At 36.8% G+C, this 19,985-nt stretch overlaps 1 protein-coding gene across 1 annotated transcript in view; it reads left to right on the top strand.

Moving 5' to 3' along the window:
* Positions 1–19,985, top strand: part of HMCN1 (hemicentin 1) — a 415,431-nt gene that overhangs the window by 109,140 nt on the left and 286,306 nt on the right. The window contains exons 2-4 of the mRNA XM_081299050.1: positions 5,102–5,172; positions 15,959–16,117; positions 17,123–17,245. Of these exons, the coding sequence (XP_081155176.1) occupies positions 5,102–5,172; positions 15,959–16,117; positions 17,123–17,245 (353 nt within the window). The remainder of the gene's footprint in view (positions 1–5,101; positions 5,173–15,958; positions 16,118–17,122; positions 17,246–19,985) is intronic.

The following is a 19,985-nucleotide window of genomic DNA, read 5'->3' as shown; positions in this document are numbered from 1 at the left end:
GAACAAAAATTGTGAAAGCTGTTATAAAACCATGCAGAGCCCCAGAAAAAAGCAGTGAATAGTTGTTTGAATGGTAATCTCTTTGAATAGTGGAATAAAATTCTTTATTATCAAGAAATCACTTTTAGTAAAGTGGAAAAACTATAAGGAGCAGAAATCTGTTCGTGGAAAGGAAAAGGAAGTAAGGAGTTGGATATTGATCTTGCCAAATGAAGCAGTGAAAGGAAATATTACATTGTGAATTTCTTTCCATTATTTTCTCAAGTACAATCCAGCAACTCAGATTAAGAGAACAATGGCTGAGGTGCTGGAAATAAATCCAACCCATCTGATAAATCCCTAGGAAACGGGGAATAACAAAATTATTGAAAAGGGGAAACACCTTTTTAGTTTCAGACACTGTTATTTTTTAAAACCAAAAGTCATCTGAAGTGTGACATATTTCTTATGTTTTTAGTAATGTATGTAAGTTACCTTGGCATTTTTTTTTTTGTTTTTAAAAATAAGTTTTATGTGGAAAGTTGAAATATTAATGACCTATATCAATAACTTACTGCTAAGCCAATAACTTTTCTTCCTTAAAGTAGAAGAGAAGACACTCTGGTCACTTAGAAAACTGAGAAGTTTTTATTGGATTAATTGGTATCCTCCCTGATCTGGTAGCATGGCCTTCAGGTCTATCCTGGAGGCTCCAAGATGTGGTGACAGTATAAGAAATTGAGGATATGAAGGCCTGGGTATAATCTTTACTCTTTTCCCTCTCCCCCTTCCTCCTCTTCTTGGGCCCACTAGATGTACACTAAGTTTGTCCCCTGAAAGCACTGATAGTGGACATCAGTGCAGTGAGGCGATCATAGAATCATGTGGTGGATGCTGTGTCCTGTTGCAGGCACATGGTGTCGTGCGGGCACATGGTGTGTAGCCCTTAGACTGGACAGCTGCCATCACCTAAGCTGCTGCTATCCGTCTACTTCGTGAGGCTGTTGTAAGATTCAAGGGATCCATTGTATGTTACAGAGTACTCTTGTGACTTTTAAAACTACATATCAAGGAGTGGGATAGCTGGGTCCTATGGTGGTTCCATTCCTAATTTTTGAGGAATCTTTATATTGCTTTCCAGAGTACAGCTACATCAATGTTTATAGCAGCACAACTCACAATAGTCCAGTTGTGGAACCAGCCCAGGTGCCTGTCAATAGATGAACAGATTGAGAAAATGTGCTATATATAATATATATTTACACACACACATACCCCACATTATGATGTATACATATATATACACATGCGCGCGCACACACACACACATACACACACACACAATGGAGTTTCACTCGGGCACAAAGAAGAATGAACTTTTGGCATTTGCTGGTAAATGAGTGAAACTGGAGATTATGCTAATGAAATAAGCCAGACTCAGAGGGGTTGAATGTTTTCTCTGATATGCAGAAGCTAGAGCAAGGTAAGGGAAAAGGGCGGGGGTGGTCATGATCATAAGAAGAGAGGAAAAAAATCAATGAAGTGGAAGAAGGAGTTTGAGGGGGAAGTGTAGAATGATACAGGGGAAGAAATGTGAAATGAATTTGACAAAATTACATTGTATGCATGTATAAATATACCACAGAAATTCTACCTTTATGTATATCTATAAAGCACTGATTAAAAATAAATAAAATACCCGTATACATAGATAGCTATAGGTTGTAACTTGTTACAGAACTTAGTTGAGGTATAGTGTTTTTTTTTTAAGAAAGTAGCAAGAATAAAGAGTTTGGTTCTCTAATTTGAAACCCTGAACTTCTTTTTTGAAATATCCCTTTATTTCTGGAAAAGAAAAGTATTCATTAGTGGTCCCACACAACCTTTTCCATGCTCTGTTTCTGCCCTCATTACGTGGTAGTGTCATTACATATATGCATTTTTATTTTCTCCTTCAGACTGTGGAGACTTTGAGGGCAGGGTCTGTATTTGTTATCTTTAGGGTACCGGTGGCAACCACATCTTATAGGTGTTCCATGTATGTTGACTGAATACATTTAAGAAGGAATTTTCCAAAAGTTTTCATTGCATATTTGATTATAGTAAGCATTAGGCAAGAGGGATAATTTTGTTTAGTTTATTAAAGAAAATATCCAAGCATACAATAATAGAGAACTATGAGCATTGTTTGCCTTAAATTAGGAACTCTGCATATGGCCCAACCTGCCTATGGTCCAAAGGAAAGGAGGTGAAGTTAATGATATATTCATTCATAGAATGGAGATCTTGGAAAAGTGGGAATATTTGTAAGATGCCTAGGTTGCTCAGTGTTATCTTTACCACCAAAGTTTTTCAATTTCGTTTTCTGTGGACCTCAGATTTTCTTGTCTGTAGAATATGGGGATTAAACCAAATGATTTTTAATGCCTCTTCTAGCTCTGATTCTATTTGGAAATTGATGGTTGTTTTGTTTATTTTTTGGTTAGGTGGATTTTCTTAGTAAACCACTGTACAAAATATGCTGAATAATGAATGCAGAGAGCATTATTATCATGCATGTTTATTCTTCCCATTCTGTTATTATGGGCACTGTTATCAATGAATTTTACATTAAAGTGAGGTAGAGAAACGGCAAGATGCTAAAAGAGGTAGGATTTAAATCGGGCTTTTTAGACTGAGTGGTGCATGAGAAGATGAAATACAATAGAGATAGCAATGGGTATGGTGAGGGGGTGCAGTAGCTTCATAGTAAGGGGTGTTAACCAAGTTTGGAGTTTGGATAAAGAGGGAGCTTGGATTGCCTTTGAGAGTTCTCTTTTAGTTTTACAAGCAGTAGACGCCTGTGTTCAGGCAAGAAGTAAGGACAAAGTTGTACCTGCTGAATGTCATCAAAGGCTTGGCAATGGATGAAACTAACGTGAGCAGAAAGGAAGGGAAGAGGAAATTGCTAATGACATAATTGGCACAGGGCTCATTGAATGAAGAGAAAGACTGGAATTGAAGCAAGACCTGATAAGGAGGGCGACTGATTTTTGCCCGATAGTCCTATCATTCGTTTTTTTAAAAAGGTGGAAAGAATGCTTACAACTAGAGTGTTAGCAGCTTTGGCAAGCTGTTACCTCACCTGAGTATTTATCTTAACTGATAAAAGATCTATCTCCGCTGTTCCATGTGGTTTGCAAAAAAAAAAGTTTAGTAATGAGCTTTAAGAGAGATTTCCTATCTGTGCTGAAAAGAAGTGTCTAGTGGAAAGTCTCTGGTTGAGTAAAATGAAGACCATTCAGTCCTCTTATTTTATTAGCATCCTTTGATCCCACTCTTGAAGAAAAAGTGTGTATCCAGAGCCATTTTGTTTATCATTACAGGGATTATTGTTGCATGTCTAAACTGTATTCTTACACAATTGTTTTTTGTTTCCTGGCATTCTTTGTATTCCTTCCTACTTCTTGAGCCTTAAATTCTAGGATTATTTCAGTATTAAGCCATGGAGGAACATAGAAGATTGGCTTGACAGTGCTGCTGACAACTTATATGTCAGGGTGTAACTGTCTGGCATGTTCATCACTGTTTCGCATTCCTTTGCAAAGTATGCCTTTGTTTAGTCTTGAGGGAGTAGGCTTCTCTCATTTTCCATACACTCAGGCCATGGCTAATGACGGTTCTGCTTGGTATGGAATGCAGATGTTTGCATTTGCACATGGTTTATCCAGTCACCTCTCCATTCTTTTTGCAAACTGCAAGGTGTCTAATCTCTGGTGAAGGACTGAGGCATTTTTATCATGTAATTTCTAAGAAAAATCACATGAGTAATGGCAGACAAATTGTGCCTTCTTTCCAGTTTACCTCATTTATTTTTAAAATCCTACGGTCTGTTTTTGTACCATATGTAGCATGTTATAGAAGGCCTGGCTAATTAATTATTGTTCTTTGAAGTTATAAAATCCTTTTCTAGCAGTATGTCTTTGAAGCTAGAAAGAGTTTGTAAAAATTAAATGTGAAGTATCTTTTGTATATTGGTGTTGTAGTTGCACATTATAATTTTGGATGCCAGCTCTATCTCCATGACATAAAATAGAAAACTTCTCATCTATCCTGGGAATTTAAATATGTCGGTACACATGATGCCCAGATGAATTTTAATGCCATCACTTCAGTATATGGATGCTTTCTGGGGAAAATAATTGATACTCGTAAAAGGCCACTTCCAAATTATGTTTTAAAAGCCTTATTTTTTTTTATAAAAAATAAGTTTGGGGGATTAAAATCTTTACTCCAGATATGCTGTATTCAGCCCCCAAATAATATGAATAATGTATGTGTATATTAATATATGTATATTTATCTATCTATATCTTAACCCAAATGGAATCTGGTTCTTTCTCTGGAACTGACTAATGATTTAAGTCCTGACTCTCCAAGGAAGGCTGGAGCCTGATCTGTTCTCTAAAGCAGTGGTGTATATAGTATATCAGGACGGTCATGAAAGTGGCCCAACCCTAAAGGCGATCATTATCTAAACCAGTTTAGAATGGTGATAGTGACACCCAGCCATCCGGGCATTTGGAAAAGGAGTTATAGGACCATCTCTCGTACTTTTCATGTCCTCATACATTTAATGTCTCTTCAGATTCTGAAGAACACTATGGGATAGGCAGTGAATGTTCACATTTTTCCTTTGGGTAGCATTAAAATGTTTTTTATGAACTAATTCAGACTTACAAAAAACTGTAGACAAACCTACAATTTATAGTTGAGAAAACTAAATTAGAGGGTGAATAAGTGTTTCATTTAGATTCTAATGACAAGGTATGTGCTCAGTAAATAATGACTGACTGGGGATAGTAAGAAGGAACCCCCACTGGGAGCCTGTGGTTCTTTGCCTCTGTGACAGTTTTGACTCCACAGGTTAAAAAGTCCACTCTGTTAGGTATGCATACCATAGAGTGAATGATAAGTTATTCTTTGGTAGGTATAAATTGAGAAAGAGTCTTTGATATTTTGCTAATTATGTGCTGTTAATTAGTAATATGTGGTACACAGTGAAAAGATATTGGCAAACACAGTAAAGTCTTAATTAATGCTGTCAATTAATATTTATTGATCTTTCATTTTATTTTTACAGAAATTGGCCCAGTGACAATTACCACAGATCCCAAGAAATTTCAATATGAGCTCAGAGAACTCTATGTTCAGGTGAGTGCTTGCCTTCAATTTCTTCTTGGGGGAATGGAAAACCATGAATGTTTGGCTGACTTTCCATATTTTTTAAATTTGAAAGAAGTAAGTTGTTAGTTTTTAAGGGATGAAATACCACTTCATTTTTCTGCCAATGTCCAGAATGAATTGAACAATAAGATTTTGGAATAAAGAGAATGGCATCAAAATACCACCTTCACTTATGTATTATCTAAGACAGAGTTGAGTAGCTGTTTGGCCCCCTTATAGAAAATACTAGCTGACCCCTGCTCTAGATGAGATAAGGAACAGTTAATAATCCCCCCAAAATATGAATGGCTTAACTAAGGAAATTTTGATATTCTATGCTGTCAGTTGACCATTGAGATTTTTGGCTGTTAATATAATTTGGTTTTTAGAGAATAAGAATAACATTGTTCCAATACTATTCTAAAAACAGAATTTAGATATCCCTCACTTACCTCTCGCATTCAAATCATCATTGTCTTTTTTTTTTTTAACTTTCTGAATGTCTTAAGTCTATTAACTTCTCTTCATTTCTGTTGGCACCATCCTAATCCCAATAACTGTCATTATTCTTAACAGAGAAAAGCATCTAAGTGATGTTCTTGCATTTCCTCTTGTTGTTTTTCCAGAACTTTCTCTAAGCTGTAAACTAAAGAATCTCAATAGGTATCTCTGATCATTTCGCCTACTACTGTCATCCACTTGTCAACCCTTTCCTGTACCTCATCAAATTCTTGCCATGGTTCTGAGTGACCTGAGACATGCCTCCCTCTCAGCCCACCTAGTGCCACTCTGTCCACTGGGCTCTGCAATCCTCCTCCAGGGACTTGCATAGAATCTCCCAATGTCTACATCCCCACCCGTCTTTTCCTGAGAGTTTGGCTCGTGCTGTCTACTTTCATAGGAAGTTCCTGTCCTTGATCCCCTAAACTGAGTTTAAAATCTTACACGTGTAATCTTGTCTTGAATATCATTCCTCAGAGAACCCTGCCTTACCCTTCAGGCTTGGCCGTATCTCACTACCTCTATCAAAGAGCAGTTGGGGTTTCACACTGAAAGATTGTGTCTGACCCAGCTCATCATTAAATCCTGAAATAAAATGCCTGATAAGTAGAATTGGACTCACTTTGTGATAAATTATTGAGTGAATATACCAGAATGTACAAATTAACAGAGTTCATATCAGAGTTGGAGGTATAAAACTTTGATTGGTTTCACTGTGAGGTAGATGACTTGATGAGGAACTGTGCACAGTAGGAACTTAGTTGGGGAATGAAGTGTGAAACCCAAAATTTGGTATTCCCAGTATGTATTCAGTGGTGACTCTGTTTTGTGCATGTGTCTATTTATAAATCATATCGTGAATTGAGTTATAGTTAATAAATCTGTATGTTGATTTATGCAATGTTCCCTTGATTTTGTTCTTCTTTTTCTGAATTTCTTCAGAAAATGTTTTCTCCATCAATGCTCCATTTCCTTTCTCTTCTGCCATGTCATTCTCTTGTCAATGTCTTGCCACTCATATCTTATTCACTTTTTTCTTCCTTGATACAGCAAATTCCTTGCCACTTTGCACGTCCAGATTCTTAAAAAATAAAACAAAAACTAGAAATTTCTATGAATTTTTTGTTATCTTGTACATGGATCAAGGAAATTAAAACTGCATTTTCTGAAGTGTCTGTTTATGTTCCTGTATTCTGCTGTGAGTTCCCGATGGCAAGAGCTCTGTAGCTCTCATTCGTCTCTGCTCCACCTGGGAATGAATCAGTATACTTTAAACAACTGTTGAATAAAGAAATGCCATTTGAGGGCGCTTCTTTTAAAAGTACACTTTAACCTCAAAGCTATGTCAAATATAATTGAGACTCGGAAAGTTATGCTCCATGTATGTATATCTCAAAATGCATTCTTCTTGATGGTTCAACTATACTTTAAAAACCTAATGTTCTCATTGCCTTATAGAGATTGAGAAGAGCCAAGTAGTAGAAATTTCTAGTCGGTAGAATCTCAGAGAGGGATTTACTGTATTCATTCATTTTTTTTCCCCCTCTATGAGACTATTCTTGAAAATCTGGCCAGAATGAAAATACCTACATTCCCAGTGAGACCTGGCACTGGCACTCCCTGATTTACTGTCTTCTGCTGCAGGATTTGCAGTGTTCTGTTTGTCTCAGGGAGAAGGATCTTGATTCCTGACTCACCATGGACTCCCTTCTTGGAGCTCTCCCAACACCTCTGGGATTGAATCTGATACAGCCAATCTAGAGGGCTGTGCAATTTCATCTCTGTTCAAAACCATAATTTTTCTTTCTTCTCCCCTGGAATGAAAGCTTGTGCCCATATCTCTGGAAGTTTCCTCCGCATAAGCTGTGTCTAATGAGTTGGGTTTCCTTTGCTTTCTCCTTCTCCTTCCTCTTCCTCTTCTTTTTCCTCCTCCTCCTTTTTCTCCTCCTCCTCTTTCCCCTTATTCCTCCTTCCTCCCCTTCTTTTCCCTTCTTCTCCTTTCTTCCTCCTCCTCCTCTTCTCCTTCCTCTTCCTCTTCTCCTTCCTCTTCCTCTCCCCGCCCCTTCTCCTCCTCCTCCTCTTCATGAGATTGAAGAGGAAGCTTAATTAGAACAACAATATGGACAATAAATCAAATATTTGATTTTCCTCTTCATTCAATATTGGGCCATGTTATTGGCATTTGGGGCTACCATAGACGTGTTTTTACTTTCAAAATTTCTAGTAAGTTATTCTTTTTAAAAATCAGTGACACAAATTCATTAAGAAAGAATCAGATAATACAAGTAACAATAAATGCTGGCGAAGAAGTGGGGGGAAAGGTACACTCATACATTGCTGGGGGGGACTGCAAATTGGTGCAACTATTCTGAAAAGCAGTATGGAGATTCCTTAGAAAACTTGGAATGGAACTACCATTTGATCCAGTTATCTCACTCCTTGACTTATACCCAAAGGACTTAAAGTCAGAATACTATAGTGACTCGGACACATTAGTGTTTATAGCGGTTCAATTCACAATAGCTAAGCTATGGAACCAACCTAAGTGCCCTTCAACAGATGAATGGGTAAAGAAAATGTGGTACATATACTAGATGGAATATTACTTAGCCTTAGAGAAGAAATTATGGGATTTGGCAGTGAATGGATAGAACTAGAGATTATCATGCTAAGTGAAATAAGCTAATCAAAAAAAAAAGACTTCTCTGATATGTGCATGCTGGCTCAAAATGGTTGGTGATGGTGGGGAGTGGAGGTTCACTGGATTGGACAGGGGGTAATAGGAGGAAGGAAGAGGGGATGGGAAAGGGAAAGACAGTAGGATGAATCAGGAATAACTTTCCCATGTTCATATATGAATACATGATCAGTGTAATTCCACACTGTGTACAACCACAAGAATGGAAAGTTATGCTCCATGTATGTATATGTCAAAATACATTCTACTGTCATGTATAACTAAAAAGAACAAACAAAAATTTAAAGAGTCAGCTATAAAAAACCTGTAAGCTACAATAACCTAGTGTACTGATTTTTTTATTGCTTGCTTATTAGATAATATTTTAATACAGAGAATACAGAGAAGTAACTTGAAAAGCAATTAAGTTTTATAAGTCAATATCAAAAACTAAACTTTACACATTTCATAAAATTTTAATGTTTTGTTGTGTGTGTAATTTCTGACCCTTCCTCAGTTTCCCTTCCATTATTTTTAGTAACACTCTCAAAGTCGCTGATATTAAGAGCAGCAAGGGTTGTTATGCCATTGAAATGAATTTGATTTAAAAAACATTTAAAAACACTCATTTATACTAGCTTTGAAAAAAAAGTGAACTTGGCTTGATGTAAATGAAACACTTGACTATTAACATTACAAGGGGCTCAGCTATTTTTTGCTTATAGAGATAAGGAATTGAAAAAAAGTAATTAAAAACTTTAAAAAAAAATTTAGCAAAAACCACTATACTTAAATCATTAATTGTATTACATTGACTTCATTTTCCCTCATCGGCTTTCATCTGGAATACAGAGAAGTAACTTGAAAAGCAAATGAACTTTCTTTCTGGGGACAAGAATGAAGGACAAATGACAACAAATGGTGTTCAGATCACACAGAGCTTTGGGAATTAGTATGCTCATAAACATGTAGTGTGAAGTCTCGCCTTGGTCACATTCTTCACAAGAAACTATAATGCTTGTTGATTTTCAGAAAATGGTATTGGCACTGATAAGCCTTCAAGCATTTAATCCAAATGTTCTAAAGAACAAAAAAGCACATTAGTCAAACACTTGAAAAGGGAAAATAAGTAAATAATTAAATCAATAATAAAACCCAGGATTTTTCTACAAAAATGTGATTACGGTGATAACTTTTATACAAATGGTTGATCCCCCAAACTGAAAATATTTGCACACAATTTAATTCTTTCGTAAAAAGATTTTAATGAAATAGACTTTTTTTTTTTAAAAAAAAGACCAGGAATAAGACTAAATGTATGTGGAACAGACAGATAGCAAGAAGATAAGAGTCAATAAAGTAAGGATAGGGTCCAGTTTTTGTTTAACAGAAAATACACAGACGTAGGGGCAGCCAACTTAGGTAGGGGAGGTGAGTTTCTCTGTGAGAGAGCAGCTTGTACTAGAGTTCACTGTGCAAGGAGAATATGAAATGTGATGGCTGTATATATACCATTTTCTTTATCCATTCATCTATTGAAGGGCATCTAGGTTGGTTCTACATTTTGGCTATTGTGAATTGTGCTGCTATAAATGTTGATGTGGCTGTGTCCTTGTAGTATGCTGTTTTTAAGTCCTTTGGGTACAGACCATGGAGTGCATGGGGATAGGAAAGATGATGGAAATCGACAGACATCATTACCCTAGGTACATGTATGATTGCATGAATGGTGTGACTCTACTTCCTGTACAACCGAGAAGTAGAAAATCGTGTTCCATTTGTGTACCAAGAATTGAAGAGCATTCTGCCGTCACATATAACTGATTAGAATGAATGAATTAATAAATAAATACATAAATATATTGGCTGGATAGGTGAAGATGGTTAGCAAGATGAGAACAAGATAATGCTGATTTGAGAAGAATAATTTACTATGCCAATTTGGATACACTTTACGTAATTTCTAGTATCCTAAGACTGATTTTTTAAAAGTTTTTATTTTTGTTTTTTTAGTTGTAGATGAACACAATACCTTTTATTTGATTTCCTTCCATGTGGTGCTGAGGATCGAACCCAGTGCCTCTCGAGTGCCAGGCAAGCACCCTATCACTTAGCTGCAGTCCAAGCCCCTGATTTTTTTTTCTTTACTGTTCTAAGGCTTGACCCCAGGGCCTCATGCATGCTAGGCATGTGGTCTACCTCTAAGCTGCATCCCCAGCCCTCTAGTATTCTAAATTATGCTTCTATGTAAAAGTATGCTATTTTTTAATCATTGGAAAAAAGTTACCAAATAAAGAAAGAAAAGAAGAAAAAAGAATAAAAAAAAGAGTAGGCATCTATGTCAGCATAGATGTAGATATACAGTATAGCTGTTTATACTGTTTGGTAGTGAACATGATTCAACTTTTAAAAACAGTTTTTATTACATTTAAGTTTTTAGAATGTGCATTTGACATAAATTTATATTTTGAAGTACATATGAATGTTATAAAATATGCATGTTTATAGACATATTTATATCTGAGCATGTTTATACTGTAAAGAGGAATGGTCTGTATTTATTTAATTTAGGGCAGGAAGTATGATAAGGAGTCTTACTAATAATACATGTAAGAACTTTAAGAATAATAGAAGGGTGTCTGGTCCTAAGTGTGGGATTCATAAATGCACTTTATTACTACTACTACTACTACTACTAACTCTAGTATTATAAAGATATTTCTAGAGAAGTAATCTCCAAGTATTTATGCCATAAATGAGCAATAGTTATGGGCAAGTGCTTTGTGAAAGGTTTTGCAAATGTTTGAAAGTATTTCTTTCAGTTCACACACACGCAGGACTTTTCCTTTCTACAAATGAGGAAACTCAAGTGCTAAGGTGTTAGATAACATATCTTACTTGGGTCATAAAATTGTCAAATGGCAAAGCAGGTCTCTCTCTTTCTCGCTCACACACACACACACACATACACAAACACCTTGGGGCATTTACTGCCAAAGCCACTGTCTTTATTGCTCTTCTACTTTCCTTCTAAATATTATTTTATGTAACCTTATTAATCTAATCAAATTAAGATTATTTATTTTTATGATTTCTCTTTGTATTTTACTTCAAAGCAGAAAAGTAAATAATTAAAGACAGATGTGGTTCTAGGGCTGGATTTATCCTCAATACAATGAATTTTTCTTTTTTTTGGGGTGGGGATACAGGGGATTGAATTTAGGGGCACTCAACTCCTGAGCCACATCACCAGCCCTATTCTCAATTTTATTTAGAGTCAGAGTTTCAATGAGTTGCTTAAGAGCCTCACTTTTGTTGAACCTGGATTTGAACTCACAATCCTCCTGGTGGGATTATAGATAGGCATGTGCCACCGCACCCAGCAAATTTATCTTAATCAGTTAACTATTTTTACTTTTACTTCCATGTCCCAATCACTTTGAGTAATTGGTATACCTGCAATTGAGCAGCAAATGTCAAAAGTAATTGCAAATAGAAAATCACTCCCTTTGCTTAGCACATGTTCTTACTAACTAGTATGGCGAACTTATTGAAAGAGTCATCTCACATCCACTTTTGGGAGATACAAGAACAAGATGCATTTTAAGAGACTGAAGACAGTGTGCATACTGTAGGTGAATTGGTAGGTAGTGTCTTTATTATTTTTATTATATAATGGCAACTTCTTTGGGCCTATTGTAACTAGTTTGTTGCTGAAGTTTTCTGTCAGAGCTTTTGCTAGACTGAGTTCCCTGAAGGACAAATAACCCTTTGTCCTCAAGGAGCCTGAGTTACAGGAGTGAAGGACAGAAGTGGGAAAGTTTGACTCTTTCCACCTAGCCATCCTGGTGTCCTACCCAGAAGCAAATCATTCCCTGATTTCTTAAGCATCTTTTGTGTAAATCTCAAAAGAATAAAAAGTTTAAAAGGGTGTTCTGTTACATTGCTTTTTCAAAGCAAAATGTACAGGTGGGTAGAATGAGGTGGGTGTGGACTATAATGGGAAAGTCCAGGATTTTCTTTTCAAAGTGTGCCTATAAACAAGAGAATTTCCTTAAGGGTAAATACATGACTCACTGAAGAGTAAATATTGCAGGTTCCTGTGACAAAATAACATCCACAGGCTTATGAAGCCTGAATTCACTCCACCCATCCTACTTAACCCAACCACAGGATTGCTGTGTTCTCCACAATACAGTATCTGATCTGTCTGACTTTAGGTGATGATGTGGGAGGAGTTCAAAATGTTTCCTTGGGATACTGTTTCATGATCTAAAATCCTGGAAAAAACTATACATGTTGTTTTCAACAAAACAGATACAAAGGAAAATTAAAGAGTTTCTTTAAAGTCCAAATTGTCAGAAGCAGTTCTCCAAAATTTTCTTTTTTGCGGGGGGGGGGGGGGGCAGTGTAAGGGATGGAACTCGGGGCCTGATACATGCTAGGCAAGCACTTTACCACTGCGCCACATCCCCAGCCCAGTTCTCCAAAATTTTTTTTCTATTTTATTTTTAATGTTTTTATTAGTGCATTATTGTTACATATAATACTGGGATTCATTTTTACATAATCAGACATGCATGGAATATAATGTGCTATGTTTCAGTCCCTGGTTGTTCCTTAAAATGGCCATATTGCTATAAGTTACCTTTTTTATTCTTGTGTCTTGAAAATAATTTCAAGAATCATGTGGAGATTTAGTATTAGAATTGACTTTGAATATCATTCATCTGATTACCCTGTCAGATGTCTGAATCCCTTCCAGAGAGCTGTAAATACCCCAGACCTAAATAACACTAGCTAGAGATCTGAATTCTGGCCTGTCACCAGAAGAGACCTGAGGTTTCCCTGGAGCGATGTGGGGTATACTGGAGGCTTTATTTCTTTCTTTGGCAGGCAGATCACAGTATTGAATAGTGGTCTAGTTGTCAGCTAAGTCCCCCAGCTTCCCTCATATAAACTTTTTTTTGCGGGGGGGGGGGTACCAGGGATTGAACTTACGGGCAATTGGCCACTAAGTCACACCCCCAGCCCTATTTTGTATTTTATTTAGAGACAGGATCTCGCTGAGTTGCTTAGCGCCTTGGTTTTGCTGAGGCTGGCTTTGAACTTGTGATCCTCCTGCCTCAGCCCCCCCAGCCGCTGGGATTACAGGCATGTGCCGCTGCACCCAACTTCCACATATATCCTTTTAAACCAAGTCTATCTTTCTACATACATGTTGATTTTTAATAATCTTCATTAATCTGTTGTATAAATAGTCACCTTTTTCTGGATGATCTAGATTTTGTTTCATAAATTTTTGTTAAAGACTATTAACGTCATTATAATTCATGTGAACCATGAAGCTTTTGAAATTTTTAAAGTATTAAGGCACATCATTTTCTGATCTACTGCAGATATTGAGTGCCTCATACATAAGATATTCTTTGTGGATATTCAAATTGAAGTAAACTGAATTTCTTATGTGGAACCAGCAAAGCTCTACCAGAGAAATTCCAGGGAGTTGAAAGATCAGTTGCTGAAGAGTTAAACTCTTCTCACTGGCAAGTGATAACAATCAAAACAATTTCCAAGTTTTTAAGTTACCTATAATGCAACTGGAATCGAGGTCAGCAGTTTGAGGCTTGAATTTTGAGTCCACCTTCTTCAAGCTTATTTGGTGATCACTGTGTAGCAAAGGGCAGCATGGTATGTTGCCTGGGAGGGATTTGAAGCCTGGGCTCTGTGGAATTCTCATCGTCTCTCAGGACACCCCTACCATATTTTCTACAAGTGATGAAGGCCAGCACATGTCGCTGACGAGCTACAATTGTTCTGATTTATTTCATACTTGCTTTGGACACAACTTTAAATCAGATTCAATGTAACTTAATGGTTTCCACATGTACATGATGTTTTCTTGATCATAGGCGTTGCCAACTGTATTTTAAGAAAGAGAACCGAGGGTTGTAAAATTCTGTTCAGCCTGCAACTGAGTTTCACACCTCAGTTTTATAGGTAACAAGACAGAAGACACAAATAAGACATTTCCAGCATGGGTATTCCACATGAAAGAATTGTGATCTAACTTAGAAACTAGGTTCAAAATTCAGTAGGAGTCGCTTACGTTAGAATAAGAATGTTGGGATGCCAATGAAAGTTCTGCAGTTGGACGTGAGCCCACCAAAGAAGTTTCATATTTTGATTTCATAGTGTTAGGTTTATCTGGAAAACAAATGGAATAAAAAAAGTTCCAAATTAATGAATAAAATAAAGGTATTGTGTCAATCTACAACTGAAAAAAATATATATGCATTTTTTTTAAAAAAAGAACAGTTCCATGAAAGTTAAGATGAGCATAGAATTGCAGTGGGAAGATTAGAAGAGGCACGGGACAGCAGCCCCTGTGAAGGGCATTCCTGGTTCCCAGATCCTTCATTTGATGAGCATCTTCACTTAAGGTTTGAACAGGGACTTTGTTTTTCTCTTAACGTCCCAGAGCTTAAAGGTTCAGTTTATTGCAGTTCCTCTCCCACCCTGTCTTATATTTTAAAGAGACAGCGTAGTAATCTGTGTTTTATTACTCCTTCGATCTATAGGATTTCTATTCATTTTTATTTACTTAATCTTGCTTTCCAGGAATTCATTTTTTGACTACAATTATCACTGTAACTGAGATCACTTTTTTTTTCAAATTCCAGGAGCAACATATACTATAGAAGTTCACAAACTTCTGATTTGATTTGTTTAGTTTTCCAGTACTTTTTTTTTCTTTATATCTGAGGTAGCTTTGGCAACCTAGCACATTGTAGCTCTCAGTAGAATTATAAAGATAAAATGCATATCAGAAGCCTGGCCAAGAATGTGCCTACTGATATTGATTAGTTGTATTTCAGGGTTCAAAGAAAAACACAAGGTTCATCAAGTCAGACCTTTCCTAATACACTTAGGAAACTGTCTAATTCCGTGCATTATGCAGTTTGTCTTCACCATACCTTTCGTTTGTGTGCATGTGCATATTTTTATGGCTTTAGGAGATGGTATGGCTTGAAATGGGAGGGGATGGGCGTGAATAAGAGTAAGGCTGAATACAGTAGGTGTGCCTAGATTGTGCCAAGATTACTTTGCACAGTGACATTCACCTTTTACTCCCTGTTCCTTTATGTATCTGTTCATTCATTAACAACAATGGAACACCTATTAAGTTCTTCAAGGAACGGGAGTCCAGTGGGAGGAAGCATGGATGACAACACAGTTCATCAAATGCTGCAGTACAAGGAGGAACAGTATTCTGTGGGTGTCCAGAAGAATGGGAATTTTAGAATGTCTTAAGCCACTTGCTTGTGGAATAGAAGTTGATGCTGGAGATCACTGGAGCGTGAACCCTCGGTTCAGGCAGAGTTGAATTCCATCTCTGCTCCTTCATTTACTTGTTCTGGGATCTTGGGAAGAACTTTCGTGATTTAGTGTTCTGTTGGTGAACTGTGCTAAAAATGATATTTACCTCATAGATGTGTTTAGTTTTTATTAGTCTTTTATTCTTTACATACAACACCTGTGTCTTTTTTCTTCCTCAGCCGATGAACTAATTAGACTTTTCTTTCTGCTCAACAGGGTGGTGGTGATTGTCCAGAGATGAGTATTGGAGCCATAAAAATTGCCTTGGAAATTTCTCTTCCTGGCTCCTTCATCTATGTTTTCACTGATGCTCGGTCCAAAGATTACCGGCTCACCCATGAGGTGCTACAGCTTATCCAACAGAAGCAGTCCCAGGTGAGTAGGGATCCACTCCAGACCCTTCTGAACACACCATGGAAGGGGCACGTATCCTCCCTGTTCTCCCCTGTGTGCCAAATAGCACTAATTACAACTCTCTCTCCCCATAAGTGAACTCTTTGCATGTGTCATTTCATTTAAACTTTAATGTGAATGTGAGATGTGTAGAGAGCATTTGAATGTCTTGTTTTTGAATACAGAGAAGTGATTGGGGAGTAAGGAAGGAAGGTGATTGTTATCTTAAAACTGACAAAAATGCAGCCTTGACATAAAAAAAGGCCTGGATTTTGTAATGTCACCTCCTATGTGGAATCTGGCCCATGTTAGTTATTCATTGTATCAGTTCTTGCCATAATAACAAACTGTTTTAATACTTGTGGTTTAAAACAATAAGCATTTATATCTCAGCTGTTAGCAGAGCTCTGTTCATCTAGGCTAGACTCGCCCACTGTGAGTCTGGACGTGTTTGGGTTTGGCCTAAGTGGGACTCAGGGGTGAATTGGCTTTGCCTCACAGGTTTCCTAGCCTCTTTCTGAGGACAGTAGGTTAGTTTAGTCATGCCCTTCTCATAGCCATGGCAGAAACACTAGAGATCAAGTGGAAATGCATAAGGCATTTTGAGTTGAAGTTCAGAACCTGCAGAATATCCCTTTTGTTTCTTGCTTTGGGCCAAAGCGAGACAAGTGACTAAGCTTAGACCCAGAGATGACAAAATAAACTCTACCTCCTTAGTGAAAGGAACTTCAGAATCCTTTGGCAGGGTGAATGGGTACAGGGAGGGGTGAGGAACTGAGGCTGTTATGCAATCTTGCACAGTCATGGTCTCACATTCATTTCCATTGCTTTTAGCCTGTATTTCTGAAATGTTAATAATTCTGCTCCCACATAGGTTCACTGTTAAACAGAGTGATTAAGAATACCACTTGCCTAGCAATATATTCACACATAATAAGTGCTCAATAAGTATAAAGCCCATTAAACTTTTTTTTTTTTAAACCACAGGTGGTATTTGTGCTCACTGGAGATTGTGATGACAGGAACCATATTGGATATAAAGTGTATGAAGAAATCGCCTCTACAAGTTCTGGTCAAGTGTTCCATCTGGACAAAAAACAAGTTAATGAGGTCAGTTCAATAAAGTAGGTTTACTTATTGCCAGCTACTTTACCCAACTCGGTTAGTTTGGCCTCATTGATTCCAAAACCTGTTTTAACTAATAGGATTTACTCCTAAACCATACACCAGTCAATAATATCCTTGAACTAATGTGGAGGAACAGATTTATCTAATGTTAATTTCTAGATTGCATTATGCTACAGCAACACATTTTTAGATTTAAGCATACATGTATTTAATATTAATTTAGTTTTAATCATAGATGTTTGTAGTTTTTATTGCTTAATAAGGTCAGTTTGTGTTTCTAATGAATGAACTTTGGATAACCAGTAAAGTGAGGCTTGACTAGTTATTGAATTAGGATGTGAAAAAGTTAATTATTGAACAAAATTCTAATGAGGTTTGGCATCTAACATTAAAAGTCAGAACTATAACTGAGTAAATAGTTATCAAAAATGTTTGGTGGGCTGGGGCTATAACTCAGCTGTAGAGTGCCTGCCTTGCACGTGTGAGGAACTGGGCTTGATCCTTAGCACCACATAACAATAAATAAATAAAGCTATTGTGTAACAACAACAAAATGTTTGGTAATAAAATTTGTAACTCATTAAGAAAACCCTAGTATTTTCTTAAACGTCTTTGAGGTAGGTCTAATTGTCAAGATTTCCTTCTTCATTATGTTGCCTTGGCCTCGCTCATGATAATAATATTTTATTTGCCTGTTAATTTATTTATTTGGCTCCCATTGAAGTTTCCAGGAACATACCAGTACAAAGATAAAGTTTTAAATGGACACAATTCACATTTAATTGATGCAGTGACTCTATCTTTACAAGGTCTATTAATTTCATGACAGATTCCCTTGTGTCTTGAATGAAATGGAGTTCTCTTATAGTTGAAGAGTTCTTATTACATCATAGTGGAACTAATAGAATCTAAGTGTTTGATAATAAAATTTATAGTGTCCTTGCAATAAAACCTATAATGTCTTTCCAATGTTAAGGACTTACAAATTCCTAGAGCCAACAGTTTAACAAAAACATTTTTTCCCCCAAATATTGAAGTATATAAGCCTAGAGAGTTACTTTAATCTAAAAAGAGTTTTCTTGGAAGAAACGGCTTTTGAGAGATTTATGGTTTGAGTCCATGTTATGTCCCCTTTAGTGACTCAGAAATGCCTGGGCAGGTCTAATGACTACAAGGGGTCCCTTTAGCAGTTAGTATGCATACATTTTTGAATGAGGATTTGGAAATCTGAGAAGATATCAGAAAAGATTTTGGGACTCTCAGGGATTGGGTTTCATGTGTCGTCATCTATATCTTGCTTAAACAAATGAAGGAAAGGTTGCTGGTCAGAGTTTTTAGCTTCAAATTCTGTAAGACCCTGGGGTATAGTTGGGATCACCAGCAGGAAGTGGGACATAAGAAATTGTGAGTTACAACCCTTAGGATTTGGTGAGGTTCTGGATTGAAAGTGACAGTAATGTTCACTGGAGACAGATGGGGTGTTGGAACCAGCAGATGTCATGCCCAGTAGACATGATGGTTCTTAGCAGACAGTACTGGAGAAGAGGTTAAAATACTCATGGCCAACACCTAGGGCTTTTGAAAGAACATTTGCTTGGACCAGTTGATGAGCGGTCAGACACAACATTGAGATTGGAAGAAGTTAGGTGAAATTGTGAGGAGAACTATAGGACTTTATTAGTAGATGGGTCCCAAAGAAAGAGGAAAAAAAACCCATGTGTCCTGTAACTGTGATTCCACTTATTTATACACATCCAGGAAAAATTGTGTCACTAAAAATTAAAAATATTGTCTTCAACTGAGAAAATGCTAAGCCTTATAGAGGCACATACCTTATTTATTAGATAAATGGTCTCATGAATAATTTTATAGATCTAGTAAATGTTCACAATGCTGACAATTGCCATATAATTCATAAGAATAATAATTTATAAAGTTTTGGTACAGAAAATTTTATAGGTGTAGTTAACCCACTGGTAAGTGTTTCTCTCGTGCATCATCAAATGATGTTCTGATCTGTCAATTTAATTTTGGAAAAATAGGGTTAGAGAAGATCATTGCTAAAATAGTCTATTTTTATAAAACCGAGTTTAATACCAGTGCGGGTGGGTCTTGATCTATTTGCCAACCATAGCAATTCCAAGTGCTTGCTCAATGATGCAAGAAAGGATGTCTCATTTACTTTGGGCTGATGAGACTCAATGGGAATTTAGCTAGGTTATCCTGGAGAAATTCTCTTTCTTTAGATGTTGTCCCCCATGGGTGTGAATCCCCAATCTGATGCAAGCAACTTGAGACAATTTTGAGAATAGAACAAATACAAGGAAGAGTGAGGAGTTGAGAAAAATCCAGTCTCTGGATTGTCATCACTCACTCCTATCCTAATGGTAAGCCTCTAGTTAAGGGAACAATATTGCACAGGCCAACTAGAATTGAGTATTCAGTTACCTAAAGGTAAACGAATCCTAAATGATAAATCTCTGCATTTTTATGTGACATCTGCTCTGTGAGCCCCAGTTTTCTTGCTTGTAAAATGGAGATGGTAGAATTTCCATTTTAGAAAATGATAACATTAAATGAGATAATGCATGTAAAATGTTCCATAGGAGATCTGATACAGGGTTAAGTACCCAATAAATATTAAATTGCTTTATAATCCTGGGGGTATTGCTAGTTTGCTTGTAAAGTGGGGGAAACTTTGTTACAGTGTTACAATGTTTTA

The sequence above is a fragment of the Spermophilus citellus genome, assembly GCF_964194105.1.
Source record: "Spermophilus citellus genome assembly, chromosome: 6".
Lineage (NCBI taxonomy): Eukaryota > Metazoa > Chordata > Mammalia > Rodentia > Sciuridae > Spermophilus > Spermophilus citellus.
This window is presented reverse-complemented; position numbering and strand designations above follow the sequence as displayed.